This window comes from Fusarium graminearum, chromosome 2 (assembly GCF_000240135.3).
Source record: "Fusarium graminearum PH-1 chromosome 2, whole genome shotgun sequence".
Taxonomy (NCBI): Eukaryota; Fungi; Ascomycota; class Sordariomycetes; order Hypocreales; family Nectriaceae; genus Fusarium; species Fusarium graminearum.
In genome coordinates, this window is record NC_026475.1 from 2,160,208 (window position 1) to 2,176,488 (window position 16,281).

The window sequence follows — 16,281 nt, forward strand, 5'->3', positions numbered from 1 at the left end:
CTCACTGTTGAAAGACTTCTGAACAAGCCATGATTCTTTATTATGGGTAAAATTCGTTATTTGCTCTGCTCCATGAACATTGTTCTGGTGATTTGTACATTGTAGTAGATGGTATTTCCCTTTGTTGAATATTGTTGTTCAATGTTTATGATATAATCAATGAGTCCTAAAATCTTCCCCGATATCTTTGTAAAAATTTCATGTTTCTTGCACGTGTTTTTTTGTTTGTCTTTAATCATTTCAGAGAGTTCATCGGGCCTATACTCTGACAGAAGTATAGGTTATTTTGCAGATCAACATGGTGGGCCCAAGTGGCCTTATCAGTCAATTACTGATCTAATCAACATCTAGACCAATAATATTCTTATCAAAGTCAGCTGTAACACGAACCACGAACCAAAAGTACACATACTGCAGTCATCCTATCTTGCTCCATGTGTTGTATGAAATAAGCATCATGGGGTCAACTGTGGCTACCCTAAGCCGTAGCACCGGAGTAATAGACGTATTCCGGCGATGCAACCCCGGGTTTTTGACCGGAAATCCGTGCAAAGTCAAAGTTAACGAGAGTCTAAAAATGTCACAAGGCCAGAGATGCATGGCAGTCTTCTAGAAGACGTGTCAATCTAGCCAGTTCACCTTGACTACCGATCTATCTTCCTTATCAAGGTGCAACCAGACCTTTCCGAACTCGGACCAGGTTTCGGTTACGAGACCGAGGAAGTAAGAGATGTACTCTAGTTTAGTTAGTCTCTCTGCTGTACAACCTCTTAGATTCTTGTTGGTGATAACGTCTTGGCTTCTCCAGGACCCACGGCTTTATGCGCCGACCACCTGATTAGTTCCCTTGGTTGTAGCGCATTGACTCAGTGAAGATGCACTGTAGCTTTAAGCCGTTTTGGCAGTTGACTCGGTGAATTTGCCAGGGCAGATAAGGCTCGACCCCAAATTAGCGACTTATCTTTCACCGAGTCACTGGGTTTCACTGAGTCAAGAGGAACCAATCACGGCTTTTGTCGCGCATTAGCTTGTCATCTTTAGTTGCCGCGCTTCACCGAGTCACCACTAAAAAAGAAAGAGACCTTCTGGAACTGGGGAACGTAGATCATGTACCTCGATGTACCTTTTTCTTTTTTCCCGGGCCTGGACTTTTTGGAGAAGGAAGCAAACCGGCTGCAAGATCGGACCATCATGGCCGATACGCCACTCGCAGTCCATGATGGATAAACCCTTAAAACTTTAGGAGCGACGCTGTTCTTTGATGACATTTTGGAACAAGCATCTTTCTCTCTCTTTCTCTCCTCCATCATCATAGTTGGGAATTACGAGCGGATATCTTCATCATGATGTCTGCTACTCGTATCGGACAACGGCTCGCCCGTCAGTCTCGTCGCTCCCCCATCACCCTTCAACCTCGCCTCACACAAACAATTCGTCTCAATGCCGTCTCATCAAGGGCATTCTCAGTCACAGCCACCACCCAGGCTCCTCGCTTCGTCGAGTCCCAGAGCAGTACCAAACTGCATGAGCATGAGCTCTTCTCAAGGAGGCACATCGGCAGCGAGTCGAGCGAGCAAACAGAAATGCTCAAGATGCTCGACCCTCCCGTGAGCTCCATGGAGGAGTTCCTCGAACAGACTATCCCCCCGCAGGTCAGGAGGAAGCAAAAGGGTCTTAACCTCGTTGAGCAGTGGTACGAGGGCGGCGCCGAAACCGCTGTCCCTGTTAATGGTCGCACCGAGCACTACATCCAGAAGGAGATGCGCAAGCTCGCAAAGAACAACAAGGTTTACGAGTCTTTCATCGGTGCTGGTTACTACGGAACTCTTGTTCCTGCTGTTATCCAGCGCAATGTTCTCGAGAACCCTGCTTGGTATACCAGCTACACTCCCTACCAGGCTGAGATCAGCCAGGGTCGCCTTCAGTCCCTCCTCAACTTCCAGACTCTCATCACCGATTTGACCGGTCTTGACATTGCCAATGCCTCTGTTCTCGACGAGGCTACCGCCGCTGCCGAGGCCATGACCATGTCAATGGCCAACGCCCCCAAGGGCAAGGGCCAAAAGACCTTTGTCGTCTCAGAGAACTGCCACCCACAGACCATCTCCGTCCTGCAGTCCCGAGCTGAGGGCTTCAACATCAAGCTCGTCATTGGTGATGTTCTTGCTGATAACTCTAAGCTCGTCCGCGAAGTCGAGGGTGACCTCATTGGCACTCTGATCCAGTACCCCGATACCCACGGTGGTGTCCACGACTACCAGGCCCTCGCCGATATCGTCCACGAGAAGAAGGCTCTCCTCAGCGCATCTACCGATCTGCTCGCTCTTACCATGCTCAAGCCCCCTGGAGACTTTGGCGCTGACATTGCCATTGGTAACTCTCAGCGATTCGGTGTTCCTCTGGGCTACGGTGGTCCCCACGCTGCCTTCTTTGCCACATCTGAGAAGTACAAGCGCAAGATCCCCGGTCGTCTCGTTGGTGTTTCCAAGGATCGTCTCGGAAAGCCTGCTCTTCGTCTTGCTCTCCAGACTCGTGAGCAGCACATTCGACGTGAAAAGGCTACCAGCAACATCTGCACTGCCCAGGCTCTTCTCGCCAACATGTCTGCTTTCTACGCTGTCTATCACGGTCCCAAGGGTCTCAAGACTATCGCTGAGGATATCTGGAGCAAGACCCGTCTCGCTCAGAGCCTCATCCTTGAGAAGGGCGAGTTCAAGCTCCACACTGAGGGTCTCCGCGAGGATGGCTCTGTTCTTTTCGACACTGTCACTCTCAAGGGCTCTCCTGAGGCTATTGCCAAGGTCCACGAGAAGGCTGATTCTCAGAGCATCAACCTCCGCCGCGTCGCCGATGACAAGGTTGGCTTCTCTCTCCACGAGGGTGTCACCCTTGAGAGCCTCGGCAACCTTGTCAAGATCTTTGGCGTTTCCGAGTCTGACTTTAACGCCGCTCTCGAGTCAGACAAGGCCAAGTTCCTCAACGATGAGATCCCCGCTTCTCTCCAGCGAAAATCTGCCTATCTCGAGCAGCCTGTCTTCAACCAGTACCACACCGAGACCGAGCTTCTTCGATACATCTACCACCTCCAGTCTAAGGATGTCTCTCTCGTACACTCCATGATCCCTCTGGGCTCTTGCACCATGAAGCTCAACGCCACCACCGAGATGCTCCCCGTTTCCGACCCCGGTATCAACAACATCCACCCCTTCGCCCCTGTCGAGCAGGCTTCCGGTTACCAGGCCCTTATCAGCTCCCTCGCCAAGAACTTGTCCGAGATCACTGGTATGGACGCTACAACTCTGCAGCCCAACTCTGGTGCTCAGGGTGAGTTTGCCGGTCTTCGCTGCATAAAGGCCTACCACGAGGCTCGCTCTGGCGAGAAGCGAAAGGTTTGCCTGATCCCCGTTTCTGCCCACGGTACCAACCCTGCCTCGGCCGCTATGGCTGGCATGAAGGTCGTCACCGTCAAGTGTGACGGCAAGACTGGTAACCTGGACATTGAGGATCTCAAGGCCAAGTGTGTCAAGCACGCTGATGAGCTCGCTGCTATCATGGTTACCTACCCCTCCACCTTTGGTGTCTTTGAGCCCGAGATTAAGCAAGTCTGCGATCTTGTTCACGAGCACGGTGGTCTCGTCTACATGGACGGTGCCAACATGAACGCCCAGATCGGTCTTTGCTCTCCTGGTGATATCGGCGCTGATGTCTGCCATCTTAACCTCCACAAGACCTTCTGTATTCCCCACGGTGGTGGTGGCCCTGGTGTCGGTCCTATTGCCGTCAAGAAGCACCTCGCTCCTTACCTGCCTGGTCACCCTGAGATCGACCCTCAGCGCATTGGTGCCGAGCGTGATAGCACCGCTGTTGCTCCCATCAGTGCCGCTCCTTGGGGTAGCGCTTCCATTCTTCCCATCAGCCACACTTATATCCTCATGATGGGTGGTGATGGTCTTACCAAGCAAACTGGTACCGCTCTCCTCAACGCCAACTACATCATGTCCCGCCTCCTCCCCCACTACAAGGTCGTCTACACCAACGCCCAGGGCCGATGCGCTCACGAGTTCATCCTGGACGTCCGACCCTTCAAGGACACAGCCGGTGTTGAGGTTGCCGACATTGCCAAACGATTGGCCGATTACGGTTTCCACTCTCCTACCATGAGTTTCCCCGTCTCAGGAACCCTCATGATCGAGCCCACCGAGTCTGAATCTCGAGCTGAGCTTGACCGCTTCTGCGACGCCCTCATCCAGATCCGCAAGGAGATCGCCGACATCGAGTCTGGCAAGGTTCCCCGCAAGAACAACATCCTCACCAACGCCCCTCATCCCCAAGAAGACCTCCTCTCCTCCGAGTGGGACCGCCCCTACACCCGTGAGGAGGCAGCCTACCCTCTCCCCTGGCTCCGGGAGAAGAAGATGTGGCCCTCTGTCGGCCGAGTGGATGATGCTTACGGTGACACCAACCTGTTCTGCACATGCCCTCCTGTCGAGGGATCTGAGGACTTGTAAATGGTGAAAAGGAAATAATGGATTTTACGTCATATTAGCGGTTGGTTTTTTTAATAGGGTTTGAGCGAAAGGGGGGAAATAGATATCATATTCAACCATGATGTGCATTTGGAATGGTTTGTTGGGAAGCTATTCAACTATGGCGAACTGATCTCTGTATTGGCGGAGTTTGTGCGAGATATGATAAATGGATTTTCTAGAGAAAAAGTCATATAACTACTAGACTAAATTTACGAGTTGAAATATTTGAGAAACCCTTCCTGTTATTAAAGTGATAAAACATGTTTTGTGAAGACGAAGACCTTTGCTACAATCAAGGTTGACAGGACCAAGTGCTGATGGGCTTACATCAACTGTGAGGCGCCCCGAATACCACGACCAAGAATTAACAAGATAATACAACATAGGTCGAAGCGATGGTAAATTACATGGCAATAATTCTGTTTTAAAAAAATGAAATTCCTTGTTGGAAAGTGTCTTGATATCTTGCTTTTTAAATCACAAACATTAATTAAACCACTGCCTCTTCGCTTAGTGCTCCCCCTTGATGTGCTCGGCATAAGCAGCCTCATCCATCAGTGCATCCAAAGCAGAAACATCCTCAGCCTCAACCTTGATCAACCAGCCACTCTTCTCAGGGTCCTTGCCGAGATCAGCAGGTGTCTCGACGATGGGGTCGTTGACCTCGACGACGGAACCAGAAACGGGCGAGTTGATGTCAGAGGCTGACTTGACGGACTCGACGCTGCCAAAGGACTCGCCCTGGGCTGTCTCTTCGCCTACTGCGGGGAGTTCCACGTAGACTACGTCGCCGAGAGCTTCAGCGGCGTAGTTTGAAATGCCAATTGTGCCTGAGAATTGTTAATTGGGATGTTTTGGTGAGGCGAGAACTTGAACGTACAGGTCTTGCCATCGGCGGCTACGTCAATCCATTCGTGGCTCTCAGTGTATTTTCTAGCCAGAACTATAGATGTGTTAGAAATGAATTGATTTGATAATGATTTCAAGACTCACGGTTCATGGAAACTGAAAATGATCGTCGGGGAGCAATGTTGTTGACTCTGCAGGTAAACGCAACCTTTGGTGCTCGCAGAGCAGTAGATCGGACCTTGGAGGCAGTAGCCCAAGCTTGACGAGCAAAGAGACCAGACATTGTGATTGTGATTGTGGTTGCGAGACGTGAAAGAAAGGGGTGTTGAGTGAGTGAGTGAGTATGATGATGATAGTTTTAGATGGCCTCCTCCCCCCATTTACTATCTCTCCCTCTCAGAGTTTCCGTCTTCGGCGCCGCTCCGTTCAAACCAGCACAGAGGTACCTCGGAGTCACTGCCCGGCCCCAGTAAAGAAGGCGTTTTCTTACAACGTAGCGTCATCAGAGTTGGAGATGGAGGATCCGCATGAGCAGGGGTTATCATCAGGCCACGAGGGTACTTGAGTAACCCCACTAGAGCAAGTACTTATACTTGCTATCTTTGTCATGATGGATTTATTACCCTGAAGAAGCCAGGATTAGCCGCCTGTGATGGTACACTCTACTTACTTCTTTCACTGAGTCATGTAGAGATAAAACCCCAGATTGTACCTTGGGAAATTTCTGGGTAATTTATGCGGGGAAGCTTTTGATGAAATTCCGAGGATTGGAACTTTTCGGAGTTTGGGAACGGAACTTGATGTACAGAAATAATCATTATCATGTAATTTTGACTCAATTGTGTGGATGTTCGTTAGTAGAGTATTTGGTCAAAAATTTGGCATGACCATTGATGCGTTGCTGATTACGCAGATGTTTTCTCTTGCCTTACAGTGTCATGTAGATCATGATAAGAGGTCATGGTATGAGCGATACTATAACAACAACAAGACACAAGTTCGTGATAATAGGTTACGAGTAGATAGTCTTAATATCATGTTATTCAATTCTGCTATCAATGTACTATTTTCCAAACGCCAAAATTAATCTTGCTTCCACTCATTAAAACATCATGACTTGAGCCAAGGCTGAGGGAATCCTCCAACCCACTCAGCAACCTCATCGCGCAGCGCAGCAATCTCCTTGACACTGGATCCATCACCCAAAAACTCCAAAAAGTTCTTGACGGTACCTGGGTTCTTAGCTCCCTTAGCCTCAGCCGCAGCACGCGCATCCTTATCAACCGCCAGAGTGATCTTCACGCCGCGGTCAACAATATCGGCCACGCGCTTAAAGTCCTCGCCGTTGAAGCCCCGCGTCGTCATGGCGGGCGTTCCCAGACGGAGACCGCCCGGCTTCAGCGCCGAGCGGTCACCAGGCACGGTGTTCTTGTTACTCGCTACGCCAACGAGTTCAAGCACGCGCTCCACACGCGCGCCGTCGATACCCTTGGGCTTGAGGTCCACGAGAACGAGGTGGTTGTCGGTGCCGCCAGAGACAAGCGAGTAGCCGAGGTCAGTGAGCTGGTTGGCCATGGCTTGGGAGTTTGCGAGGACCTTTTCTTGGTAGTCCTTGAACTCAGGTGTCTGGGCCTGCTTGAGGGCGACAGCGAGGGCGGTGATGGTGTGGTTGTGAGGACCGCCTTGGTGGCCGGGGAAGACGGACGCGTTGATGGGGCCCTCGAGGTCGTACATGATCTGCTTGCCCTTCTTGTCTGTGCTTCGCACGCCCTTGCGGTAGAAGATCATGGCGCCGCGAGGTCCGCGCAGGGACTTGTGGGTGGTGGTCGTGACGATGTCAGAGTCATCAAAGGGTGTTCCGATAACACCAGCAGCGACAAGACCGGAAACGTGAGCCATATCAGAGAGAAGGTAAGCACCAGCCTCATTGGCAATGGCGCGCATGCGCTCATAATCGATAAGGCGGGAATAGGCAGATGTTCCTGCTACGATGACCTTGGGGCGGTACAGCAGGGCGTTCTCGCGCAGCTTTTCGTAGTCGATCAGGCCAGTCTCCTCGTTGAGTCGGTAGGGGAAGGTCTCGTAGTACTTTGAGATCATGGAGATCTTCTTGCCGGGGATCTGGTAGCCGTGGGAGAGATGGCCTCCATGGGGAAGGTCAAGACCCATGATGCGATCGTGGGTGTTGAGGATAGCAGAGTAAGCGTAGAGGTTGGCTGGGGATCCAGAGAGTGCTTCACCATGTCAGTTAGTATCAGTCATGATGAGATTTGAGTTGGGAGACATACGCTGAACGTTGACACCCCACTTCTCGGGGTCAAGACGGAAAGTCTCGAGAGCTCTGGATTGGCAAAGACGTTCGGCCTCATCGATGTGTTCATTGCCGCCGTAGTATCGTGCTCCTGGGTAGCCCTCGGAGTACTTGTTTTGCATGACACTGCCTAGGGCATCGAGAACTGATCGCGAGGTGAAGTTTTCGGAGGGGATGAGGTTGATGAAGTGGTTCTGACGCTTCTCTTCCTGTGATGGGGTTAGAAGTGCCAGTAGATAGTGAGTGTGTAGATACATACGCGCTTGAGAATGGCATGGATCTCAGGGTCGCCTTGCTCGAGGCTTGAACCGAGGAGCTATAGGATTGTCAGTCATTGTTTGTGTGGATAGTTGGATAATTGTTACTTACATCTTTTTGAGATGCGAAACCTCTGGTGGAAATGCGCGTAGCCAGTGATGGCTTGGTGCGAAGGCATTGCTGCCGAAGAAGCCTCATGTTCATCATGATTACTTGTGAGGGGGGTATCGTAGATGGAATCGACAAGAGAAAAAGAAAGCAATAAAATTAGATGGACACGACGACAACTTCTAGAGCAATAGATCAGCTTGAGCTAGAGCAGGCAATACAAGACCTAATAAAGAGTCTCTGGCATGTTATGTTTGCCGCTTCGGCTCATGAGTTCCAGGATCGGAGCATGAGATCAGAGCAAAAGGTACGTACCTCCGCGGGGCCGGTTCAGATGTCACCGAGTCAATCTTATCTTCACTGAGTCGGGGGAAGATCTGAAGGGGTTGGTTCCACAGAACCTCGGAGAGGATGTCGTGGAGGGCCGGGAGTGTTACTTCAAGGTACTTGTTGACGGTTGTTTTGTCTAGAACAATTTGAGAAGGTGGGCTATTCTAGTCTTTTGACTCGGTGAAGAGTAGACTACCGTACTGTCAAGAGGTGAGGCGATAAATGAGGTGAGGCGAGGTGTAGGGTAAACTATCTAGACGAGATGAGACTAGACTAGTACTGATAGTGATAGTAAAACTGATAGAGAGAAACTGACTGACAATCTAGAAGGATTCTCTCTTGTTCTTTTCCCCGCAAACAAACCAGAATCTCCACTTGACTCGCTTATTCCGGAGCCACGATCCGATTTACTCTCCCTCTTACTGCCGCTGCGCTGCGCTGTAACCGCGCCGCACGCACTCTGACTACCTATTACCGCTGCTCGTCTTCTGGCCGGTTGTCCTTTATCCACTATGTCACCAACAAACCCAACCCCTTCTACCTCGGGCATGCGTCCTATGCCTATAATCCGCAGTAGGACCGGGTGCTTTACCTGTAGGAAGCGCAAAAAGAAGTGTGATGAGAGGTACACCTCCATAGTATATCGATCCATATCTAGATTCTTCTAGCTTACGTGAATAATGCAGTAAACCAATCTGCAGCGGTTGCAAACGCAATAAGCTCGACTGTATCTGGCCAGAGCCTGCCCCTACAAGCAATGCCAAGGTATCAACAGCAACGAACAGTACTAGGGTAGCAAGACCTTCATTCGGTGCTTCTTCAACTGGCTCTCAGACCAGTATTGCTTCTTCAATACGACACAGCCAGGACCCTGATCATGAACTTGAACAGCACGACCCGCACTCGGTCACTGACCCCGTACTACCGGACTCAATCCCGGAGCATGACCGAGTTCCCCATAATGGCGATAGTTCTCCGGCCTATGGAGATACTCACATGATGGATGCTGATGTTGAGGGTGATACTCATATCGATGTCGATGATGATCCTGTCGAGTCTGTTGTTGACGATAACGCCCAGCACCATCATCAGCCTTCCCCCTCACCGTCATCATCCACATCGTCATCAGATTCTCCAACTGCCATACAAGCAACATACGACCCAGATACCGCCAACGCTCTCACTCTCGCTCTACAGCCATCATCAGAATCAGGACTCCCACTCAATGGAAATATCATTATGCCAATGTCGATGCTCCCAGAGCAGGGACATCACTCATATGAACTACTCAGCTATTACCTAGCCCGGACAGCCAACAGCATGGGCAATGGATCCACCGATGTGAATCCCTTCATCTCAAAACTCATACCCCTGGCCTTCTCAAAACCTCTCGTGCTGCAACTCATCCTCGCTCAAAGTGCTGCTCATCGGCAAGCATCAGCCGAGCGTCATCCAAGTGATGAGGTTGCTCAGAGGTATTATACCGACTCACTGCGGATGTTTAGGAATGTTGTCGACGAATACGTTTCTGGCAACGCCGAAAATACACTTGTCTTGACCGTTGGGAGTTTAATAATGTGTTTAACCGAGGTTTGTTCTCTCTCGCATCATATCGCTGCTATCACTAACATCTATCTACCAGGTCGCTAAAGGCGATATTCACGGTACAATATTTGACCATCTGACAGCATCAAAGTCATTAGTGAGCACGCTACTCACAGGCGCACAAAACCATGTATACGACGATTTACCAGACTTTCTTATCGAGTACTACATGCACATAGCAGCCACGAGTATGATCTCGATTGATCCGCAGTACAACTCTCAATCACTACTCAGCCCAGACATAGAAGTAAGGGCCAGGAACTTGGTTGGCCGCAAATACGTCGGACAGCTATGTGGATGCTGGCTCGAAATTCTCATCCTAATATGTCAGATCTTTCATCTGGGACAGGTCATGTCGTCTCCGACCGAAGACGGCGTCATGTCACCAAGCCCCGACAACATTGTCAACTTTGCTTTCCTGCAGTCCCAAGTCATGGGCTTCTACCCAGACCCCTCCGTCACCCCGTACACGCGCCTCGCAGGCTTGGTATGGAAACAAGCCGCGCTGTTATACCTCTGGACAGTCCTTGGTAAACCACACCAGCAGCCCCAAGACAGCTTTCAACGCGCACTGATCGAGTCCGCGGTTGCCGAAGCGGTCACTCTGCTGGATCAATTTCCCGCGACGGTCAGGATAAACACAAGTCTTTGCTGGCCATTAGCTGTTATTGGGTGTAGCACATCTGACCCGGCAGTACAGCAGGTCCTCAGGACGCGACTGCAGACAATGCTGGATACAATCGGGCTTGGAAACATGAGACAGACTTTGGTCCTGCTAGAGCATATTTGGGAGCTGCCGCCAGAGCAAGTTAGTCCTTGGATATTATGCAGGGCGATGCGCGAGCGTCAGATCTGGATCTCTTTTGCGTGAAAGGACATTATTATTCTTTGATACCCGCCTCGTTGTATAATATAGAGTCCTCGGGGCACATGCAATACATCTGACCACGTTCTGCAATCCGTTATATCCAAAGTTCAATAATCTATCAATGCTATCATACAGTCATCAAAAGGCCAAAGCATACTGATTAGTTGCCAAGTAAAAACTCCCAAATCTTGGCCGCCACCAAAACTCCATCGTGCGCCGCCCTCGCCCTTGTAATGCCCTCCTCATACATTTCCTGAGAAAAGATCTTTTGCGCATATCTCGCCTCCATAATCCGCTCCATGATGAAGTCATCAAACTCGGGATGAGCCTGGAAGGATATGATACGGCCGGGCTTGTAGAGTCCTTGCACCTCACACTTGGAGCTGCTACCAAGACTGACAAGACCCTCTGGGATTTCGAGGACTGCGTCCCTGTGCATTTGATGGAGGCCCTGTATCTATTAGAGACATAATTTCAGATTATTAAAGGGCACTTACAAGCGATGGAACACCCAAGAGTTTTTGGCCTGTCTCGTTGAGGTCGATTCTGTCGACGCAGACTTCCCAACCGCCAGGGCTAACAGCAACCTTTGCGCGCAGTGCTCGAGCGATGATCTGGTGACCGAAACAGATACCCACGATGGGTTTATCCGTAGCTGTGTAAATCTTTTGAACAAACTCGACAAGCTTCAAAATCCAAGAGTCATCAGCGAAGGATGTATGTTCTAAACCCATGTCAGCTTTCTTCCACCTTGAGAGTTGGGTGGCCACGAACTGCTTCCCGTCAACAAGAAGCCATCAACTTCTTCAATGCTAGGATATTCCTGGGCTGTGACGACATCCCATCTGCTAATCTCATAGCTCACATCCTTCGCCTTGTCACCTAATGTCTCATGCTTGAGTCCCTTATCGAGGAGAGTACGAAAGACATCTCCATATGGTCCTCGCTTTTCAAGGACAGCGGGAAACGGTGTATCACACTCCAACACAGCAATCCGGAGGTTTCGCGTCATCTTTACTTGTTGGGTAATAAATAAGATAAGTATAGAGTTGGTGACAATCGAACAAAGTTATTCGTTTGATAGTTCTACAACGAGTCTTTAAGTCGAAGACACCGACTCGCAACCCCCCCACTGATAGGTAACCTCATGACCAGTTTCGTGATACATGAGGTCCTCGTTCGAGTAAGATTAACCGAATCGGTGGGTGTTGTTCGGTCCGCGGTCATATCGTAGCCGCGCTTTACCGCGCCTCCACATGAATTTATGCGCAACGATCGGCGGTAGTTGAGAGTCAGATAAGCGATATCACGATAATGCGATTTCAGTTTTGTAAATAGTCTAGGGGATTGCAGAAACGTTGACCTCCTGAGTCTAAGTGTATAAAAATAAATGGACTAAAGAGCATGGTCTAAGTAGCATAAGCTAACCTACTAATTTCGTCTCTTATGCTTCCAGCGGCTAGTTTTTCTGACACCGTGAGGACAGTAAATAGTAAGAAGCATGTCAGTTTGAGGATTGTTATCTGGTGGAACTTCTTTTCATGTATATGTATTTCTTTTCCAGAAGTTGGAGTTGAGCTCTCTTCTGAAGATAACCATCAGAGCTGATAACTCGACAATTGAATACACATACAAATCATTTTCATCATGGATTAAAGAAGGTTAATAACGTATAAGTTTATAGTCTCTGATACTGCTTTTATAAAAACCTGGTTTCGTTGTCGGTCGTCGGGGGCCATGCTACTTGTATAAGACGTTGGCAACCTAGCCACCTCGTGAAGAGGCCAATTGATCAAAGTCAGGCATTGTAGACATGGGGTGAAAGCCTGGTATAAGACCTCAGCAGTCCCCAATTAACAAGCCTTGAGCAGCACCAGGATTAAACATCACAATACACGGCTGACAAACGTGAAAGTGGATGCAGCACTTTAGTTCCTTGAAACTGTCAATCAGCCGAGACTCAATTGACAAGCACAACCTGAAGCATGTCATATTAACAACCCAATCAAATATCTTCCCTCGCAACGGAAGCTCCCCAGGAACTGCCGTTGAGCTAGGTTAGTGTCAAACAAGAGCTAAAGTTCCTTGAATTGAGAGCTGAACTAGCCAGGATTCAATCTACGCTTATGAATACGTCATGGAGTTGTAAGTAATAGAACATCACATTGGGTGTGTCTTTGGTTGACGGCTAAAGTACCGATTGTCTTAAGATCTGCAATTAAACAACCGAGACAAGACAAAGACTGGTTCAGGTCCCAGGATTAAGCTCATGGAGAACTCCATTGAGCGGGGAAGAGGACAGAGAGACTTGTGATTGTTCGTACATATTGATGATATTATGACGTCCAAAAGTCGTATTTTGTTCCTTATTCCCAGCCTCTCATGCAATTGAAGTTGGGAATTAGGTTTAGTTAAATCACTCATCTAAGGGACACCAAATAGTTAAATTGATCCCGATTTCCTCATCGTTCAATTGACCCGGTCTTTGGTCTACCTTCTTTCATTGTCACTGCTTCTATCATTACCGACATCCAATACAAAGACAAAACCGATGGCACCGTTAAAAGACCTAGGCCTAGGCCAAATCCTCGCCCGAGCCCTCTCCTCATCAACACTCTCACAGCCACCAACTCTCGTCTCCCGTCAAACCGTTGAAACCGTCACCGTCGCTGTAACAAACGATGGAAACAACAACTCAAACCTAAGCGCCGGCGCAATTGCAGGGATTGTCATTGGTTCCGTCTTTGGGGTTCTCCTCCTTCTCTGGATCATTCGCTCGTGCCTTAATCTGGGTGCGCCGCCGCAAGAGAGGGAGAAGTGGTATCATTACAAGGAAGAGCCTCGGCACCATCACCACCGCTCGCGAAGCAGACGGTCCCATCGGTCGAGCATTTCGGCGCCGCCGCCTCTTGTTGTTAGGGAATCGAGATCGCGGAGTCATCGACGGGGAAGGTCGCCTGGGCATCATGGTCGGGATCGCAGTACACGGTATTATGTCTAAGAATAGCGCATCACATTATAGTCACGTCTCTGGAAAATAACGATTTACGACATCAAAGAAGGCACAACGTTAAAGGGATGGATGATATACACGAAACAAAAATAATATTTACATATTTATCTACTAGCGAAATCTCATTATCTAAGGCTTATGGCTCTTCATATCATCCTCATGATTAGACGTGCATGTCGTCTCAGCCATAGACGCGCCCTCCAAAGTAGCGCCGTCCATACTGATCTCAATAAGAGGCCCCTTGTAATTCTTCCTTCCATCAAAGATCCACGTACCGACGGAAAGGAACAAGATAACTCCAAACGCAGCGATACAGTAGTTCATGTTGGTAGGTGTAACAGGGAGCTCGGGTGGGAAGACAAACAGAACTGTAGTAAGGATAGCCCACGCAATACCAACAAGACTGCAAATCCAGCGCACTGGAGTGCTCAGCTTGAACGGTCTATCTTCGGGAAGTCTGTTGCCTCCACGGAGGAGGTGAATCGCAGGAGGAATGGCGTATGTGACGCCCAGAGCCACAACCGAAGCCGCAGTGATAGCGTTGAAAGCGCTGGAACTTCCCAGGAGAATAAGTCCAAAGACAATTACCCAGCCAGTCGTCCAAATTAATGCATTGACGGGTACGTCCAGACTTGGATGAACCTTGGCCCAGACGCGGCTGAAAGGAAGTCCGCGGTCGCGACTGAAAGAGTATGTCATGCGCGCACTGGTAGTCATGATAGCAGTAGCGGTAAATACCATACAGACGATGGAGAAGACGATTAGGCAGACACTTCCGGCTTTACTGCCAGTAGCGTCAAAGTACATCTGCAGCAGTGCGCCTGCGGGAGACTCGATAACATTCTGAACGTCCTTGAGAACGAACAAGAGGCACGACAGAAAGATGAAGCCAGACAGCATACCGATAAGGATGCACCAGATCATAATTCTCGGGCCTTCCACGCGTGCATTTGGAATTTCCTCAATCATATGAGCCGCAGCGTCGAAGCCCGTGAGGGCAAAAGCGCCTTGGAGGAGTCCAAGCATCCAAGCAACACCATCGGGCCATCCAACCTCGTTGATGAACTTTCCGTATACAAAGGACCCACTCTGGTAATCAGGTGCAGCACAGGCCAGAACGGTAATGCTGATAATGATAAAACCAGAGATACTCCAGAGAAAAGCGGCTTTGTTGAAGAGTGGGAGTAGTCGGTTGGCAAAGACGTTGATGACCAAAGCGATCAGAGTAAAGGCGAGATAAATAAGGAACTGGTGCCAAGGCTTGGTTTCGTAGGTAGGATGCATAAAAGTAATAGCGTCGGTAACAAAAACACTTCCAAGCAAAGGCGCAGTCGCTGTCAAGACGACATAGCCAGCTGCGTTGATCCAACCAGTGACATAACTGATACCCCTCGACCATCGTGGCCAAGCTAGCAGAGCAGCCCAATGGTACTGACCACCAGCAGTTGGATACGCGGACAGCATTTCTGCCAGAGGAGCGGCTAAGCAGAGGTTACATATTCCAGCAACCATGAGACCCCAGATAACAGAGCTGGGACCACCAGATGGCAGAGCCAGACTGATGGACGCTGAGAGAGCAGTCCATGTGTTGAGGATAGCGAAAGCGAGACCGAGGAGGGAGATTTTGGAAAAGTTGCGCTTGAGTTCCTGCTTGTGGCCGAGCTGTTCCAAAGCAGCTGAGTCGTCGATGTGGACGTTTTTGTCCCGTGGGGCTTGGGACTCCATGGTGAAGGGTATAGTGATGAACGACAAGTTTTGGGGAGAGGAATTGGGGGAAGGGGGTTTAGTTATTTAAATGTCAGTCGGTAGCCCGTTAACGGAGGATCACTCCCCATAGCTGGGTTAGACTACCTAGTTCTAGACTATCTATTCGGACATGGCGATCTCTGTGAGATTACGGTAGTAAACCTTTGCTGTCCAAGTCTTGAGTAAGTAGAAGGGCGCACTTGTTGGAGTATGACGATCCACACTCTGGTAGTCACACCATGACAGATTGGGATGATCAACGGAATGACGTTGTGGGGATGCGTTTTTTTGCCCCGGGCCGGGGAAGAGCCTATCTCTTTTTGTTCTAGAATTGTTTCTAGGTGACATTTTCTTTTTTGTAGCTTGGAATTGGGAGATATTGTTCCTGTTCTACCAGCCACTGTCCTCATATCGGGATGACATACACTCAACCAGATAGTTATCAATACATCCCCAGTCTCGATATACTCAATATTTTACATTTGTTTCAAAGCCCTGAGACTCACAGAGCATCTCTTATCATTTCCCCATAACTAGGGATCCATCCAAGAGTCAAGGTTCGGAGCCGACGATGGAACCAGACTAGGCGTTCTCCGGCATCAGCGGGCTTTATTGCAAACATTATCAAAAACCCTTCTCCAAAGGATTCTTCTTTAAGCATAGT

General features: G+C 49.5%; 7 protein-coding genes across 7 annotated transcripts; 3 read left to right on the forward strand and 4 right to left on the reverse strand.

Moving 5' to 3' along the window:
- Positions 1-1,338: 1,338 nt before the first annotated feature.
- FGSG_08352 (glycine dehydrogenase) lies at positions 1,339-4,788 on the forward strand. The gene has a single exon (XM_011322129.1). It carries the CDS (start codon positions 1,344-1,346, stop codon positions 4,506-4,508), a length of 3,165 nt encoding a protein of 1,054 aa, XP_011320431.1. The 5' UTR covers positions 1,339-1,343; the 3' UTR covers positions 4,509-4,788.
- Positions 4,789-4,932: 144 nt separating this feature from the next.
- Positions 4,933-5,723, reverse strand: FGSG_08351 (glycine cleavage system H protein). The gene is made up of 3 exons (XM_011322130.1): positions 5,523-5,723; positions 5,410-5,472; positions 4,933-5,359 (listed from the first exon to the last, which is right to left on the reverse strand). Exons 1-3 carry the CDS (start codon positions 5,659-5,661, stop codon positions 5,040-5,042), a joined length of 522 nt encoding a protein of 173 aa, XP_011320432.1. The 5' UTR covers positions 5,662-5,723; the 3' UTR covers positions 4,933-5,039.
- Positions 5,724-6,401: 678 nt separating this feature from the next.
- FGSG_08350 (serine hydroxymethyltransferase) lies at positions 6,402-8,199 on the reverse strand. The gene is made up of 4 exons (XM_011322131.1): positions 8,059-8,199; positions 7,949-8,005; positions 7,667-7,898; positions 6,402-7,612 (listed from the first exon to the last, which is right to left on the reverse strand). Exons 1-4 carry the CDS (start codon positions 8,152-8,154, stop codon positions 6,489-6,491), a joined length of 1,509 nt encoding a protein of 502 aa, XP_011320433.1. The 5' UTR covers positions 8,155-8,199; the 3' UTR covers positions 6,402-6,488.
- Positions 8,200-8,897: 698 nt separating this feature from the next.
- On the forward strand, positions 8,898-10,861 carry FGSG_08349 (uncharacterized protein; the record flags this gene model as incomplete). The annotated part of the gene is made up of 3 exons (XM_011322132.1): positions 8,898-9,010; positions 9,087-9,975; positions 10,028-10,861. 3 exons carry the CDS (start codon positions 8,898-8,900, stop codon positions 10,859-10,861), a joined length of 1,836 nt encoding a protein of 611 aa, XP_011320434.1.
- Positions 10,862-10,966: 105 nt separating this feature from the next.
- Positions 10,967-11,900, reverse strand: FGSG_08348 (uncharacterized protein). Its single transcript, XM_011322133.1, has 3 exons — positions 11,633-11,900; positions 11,356-11,582; positions 10,967-11,309 (listed from the first exon to the last, which is right to left on the reverse strand). The coding sequence occupies exons 1-3, from the start codon at positions 11,868-11,870 to the stop codon at positions 11,019-11,021; spliced, it is 756 nt and encodes a 251-aa protein (XP_011320435.1). The 5' UTR covers positions 11,871-11,900; the 3' UTR covers positions 10,967-11,018.
- A 1,467-nt stretch (positions 11,901-13,367) lies between these two features.
- On the forward strand, positions 13,368-13,954 carry FGSG_13383 (uncharacterized protein). Its single transcript, XM_011322134.1, has one exon. The coding sequence runs from the start codon at positions 13,410-13,412 to the stop codon at positions 13,857-13,859; it is 450 nt and encodes a 149-aa protein (XP_011320436.1). The 5' UTR covers positions 13,368-13,409; the 3' UTR covers positions 13,860-13,954.
- Positions 13,955-14,000: 46 nt separating this feature from the next.
- On the reverse strand, positions 14,001-15,628 carry FGSG_08347 (uncharacterized protein; the record flags this gene model as incomplete). The annotated part of the gene is made up of 1 exon (XM_011322135.1): positions 14,001-15,628. The coding sequence occupies exon 1, from the start codon at positions 15,594-15,596 to the stop codon at positions 14,001-14,003; it is 1,596 nt and encodes a 531-aa protein (XP_011320437.1). The 5' UTR covers positions 15,597-15,628.
- Positions 15,629-16,281: the final 653 nt, after the last annotated feature.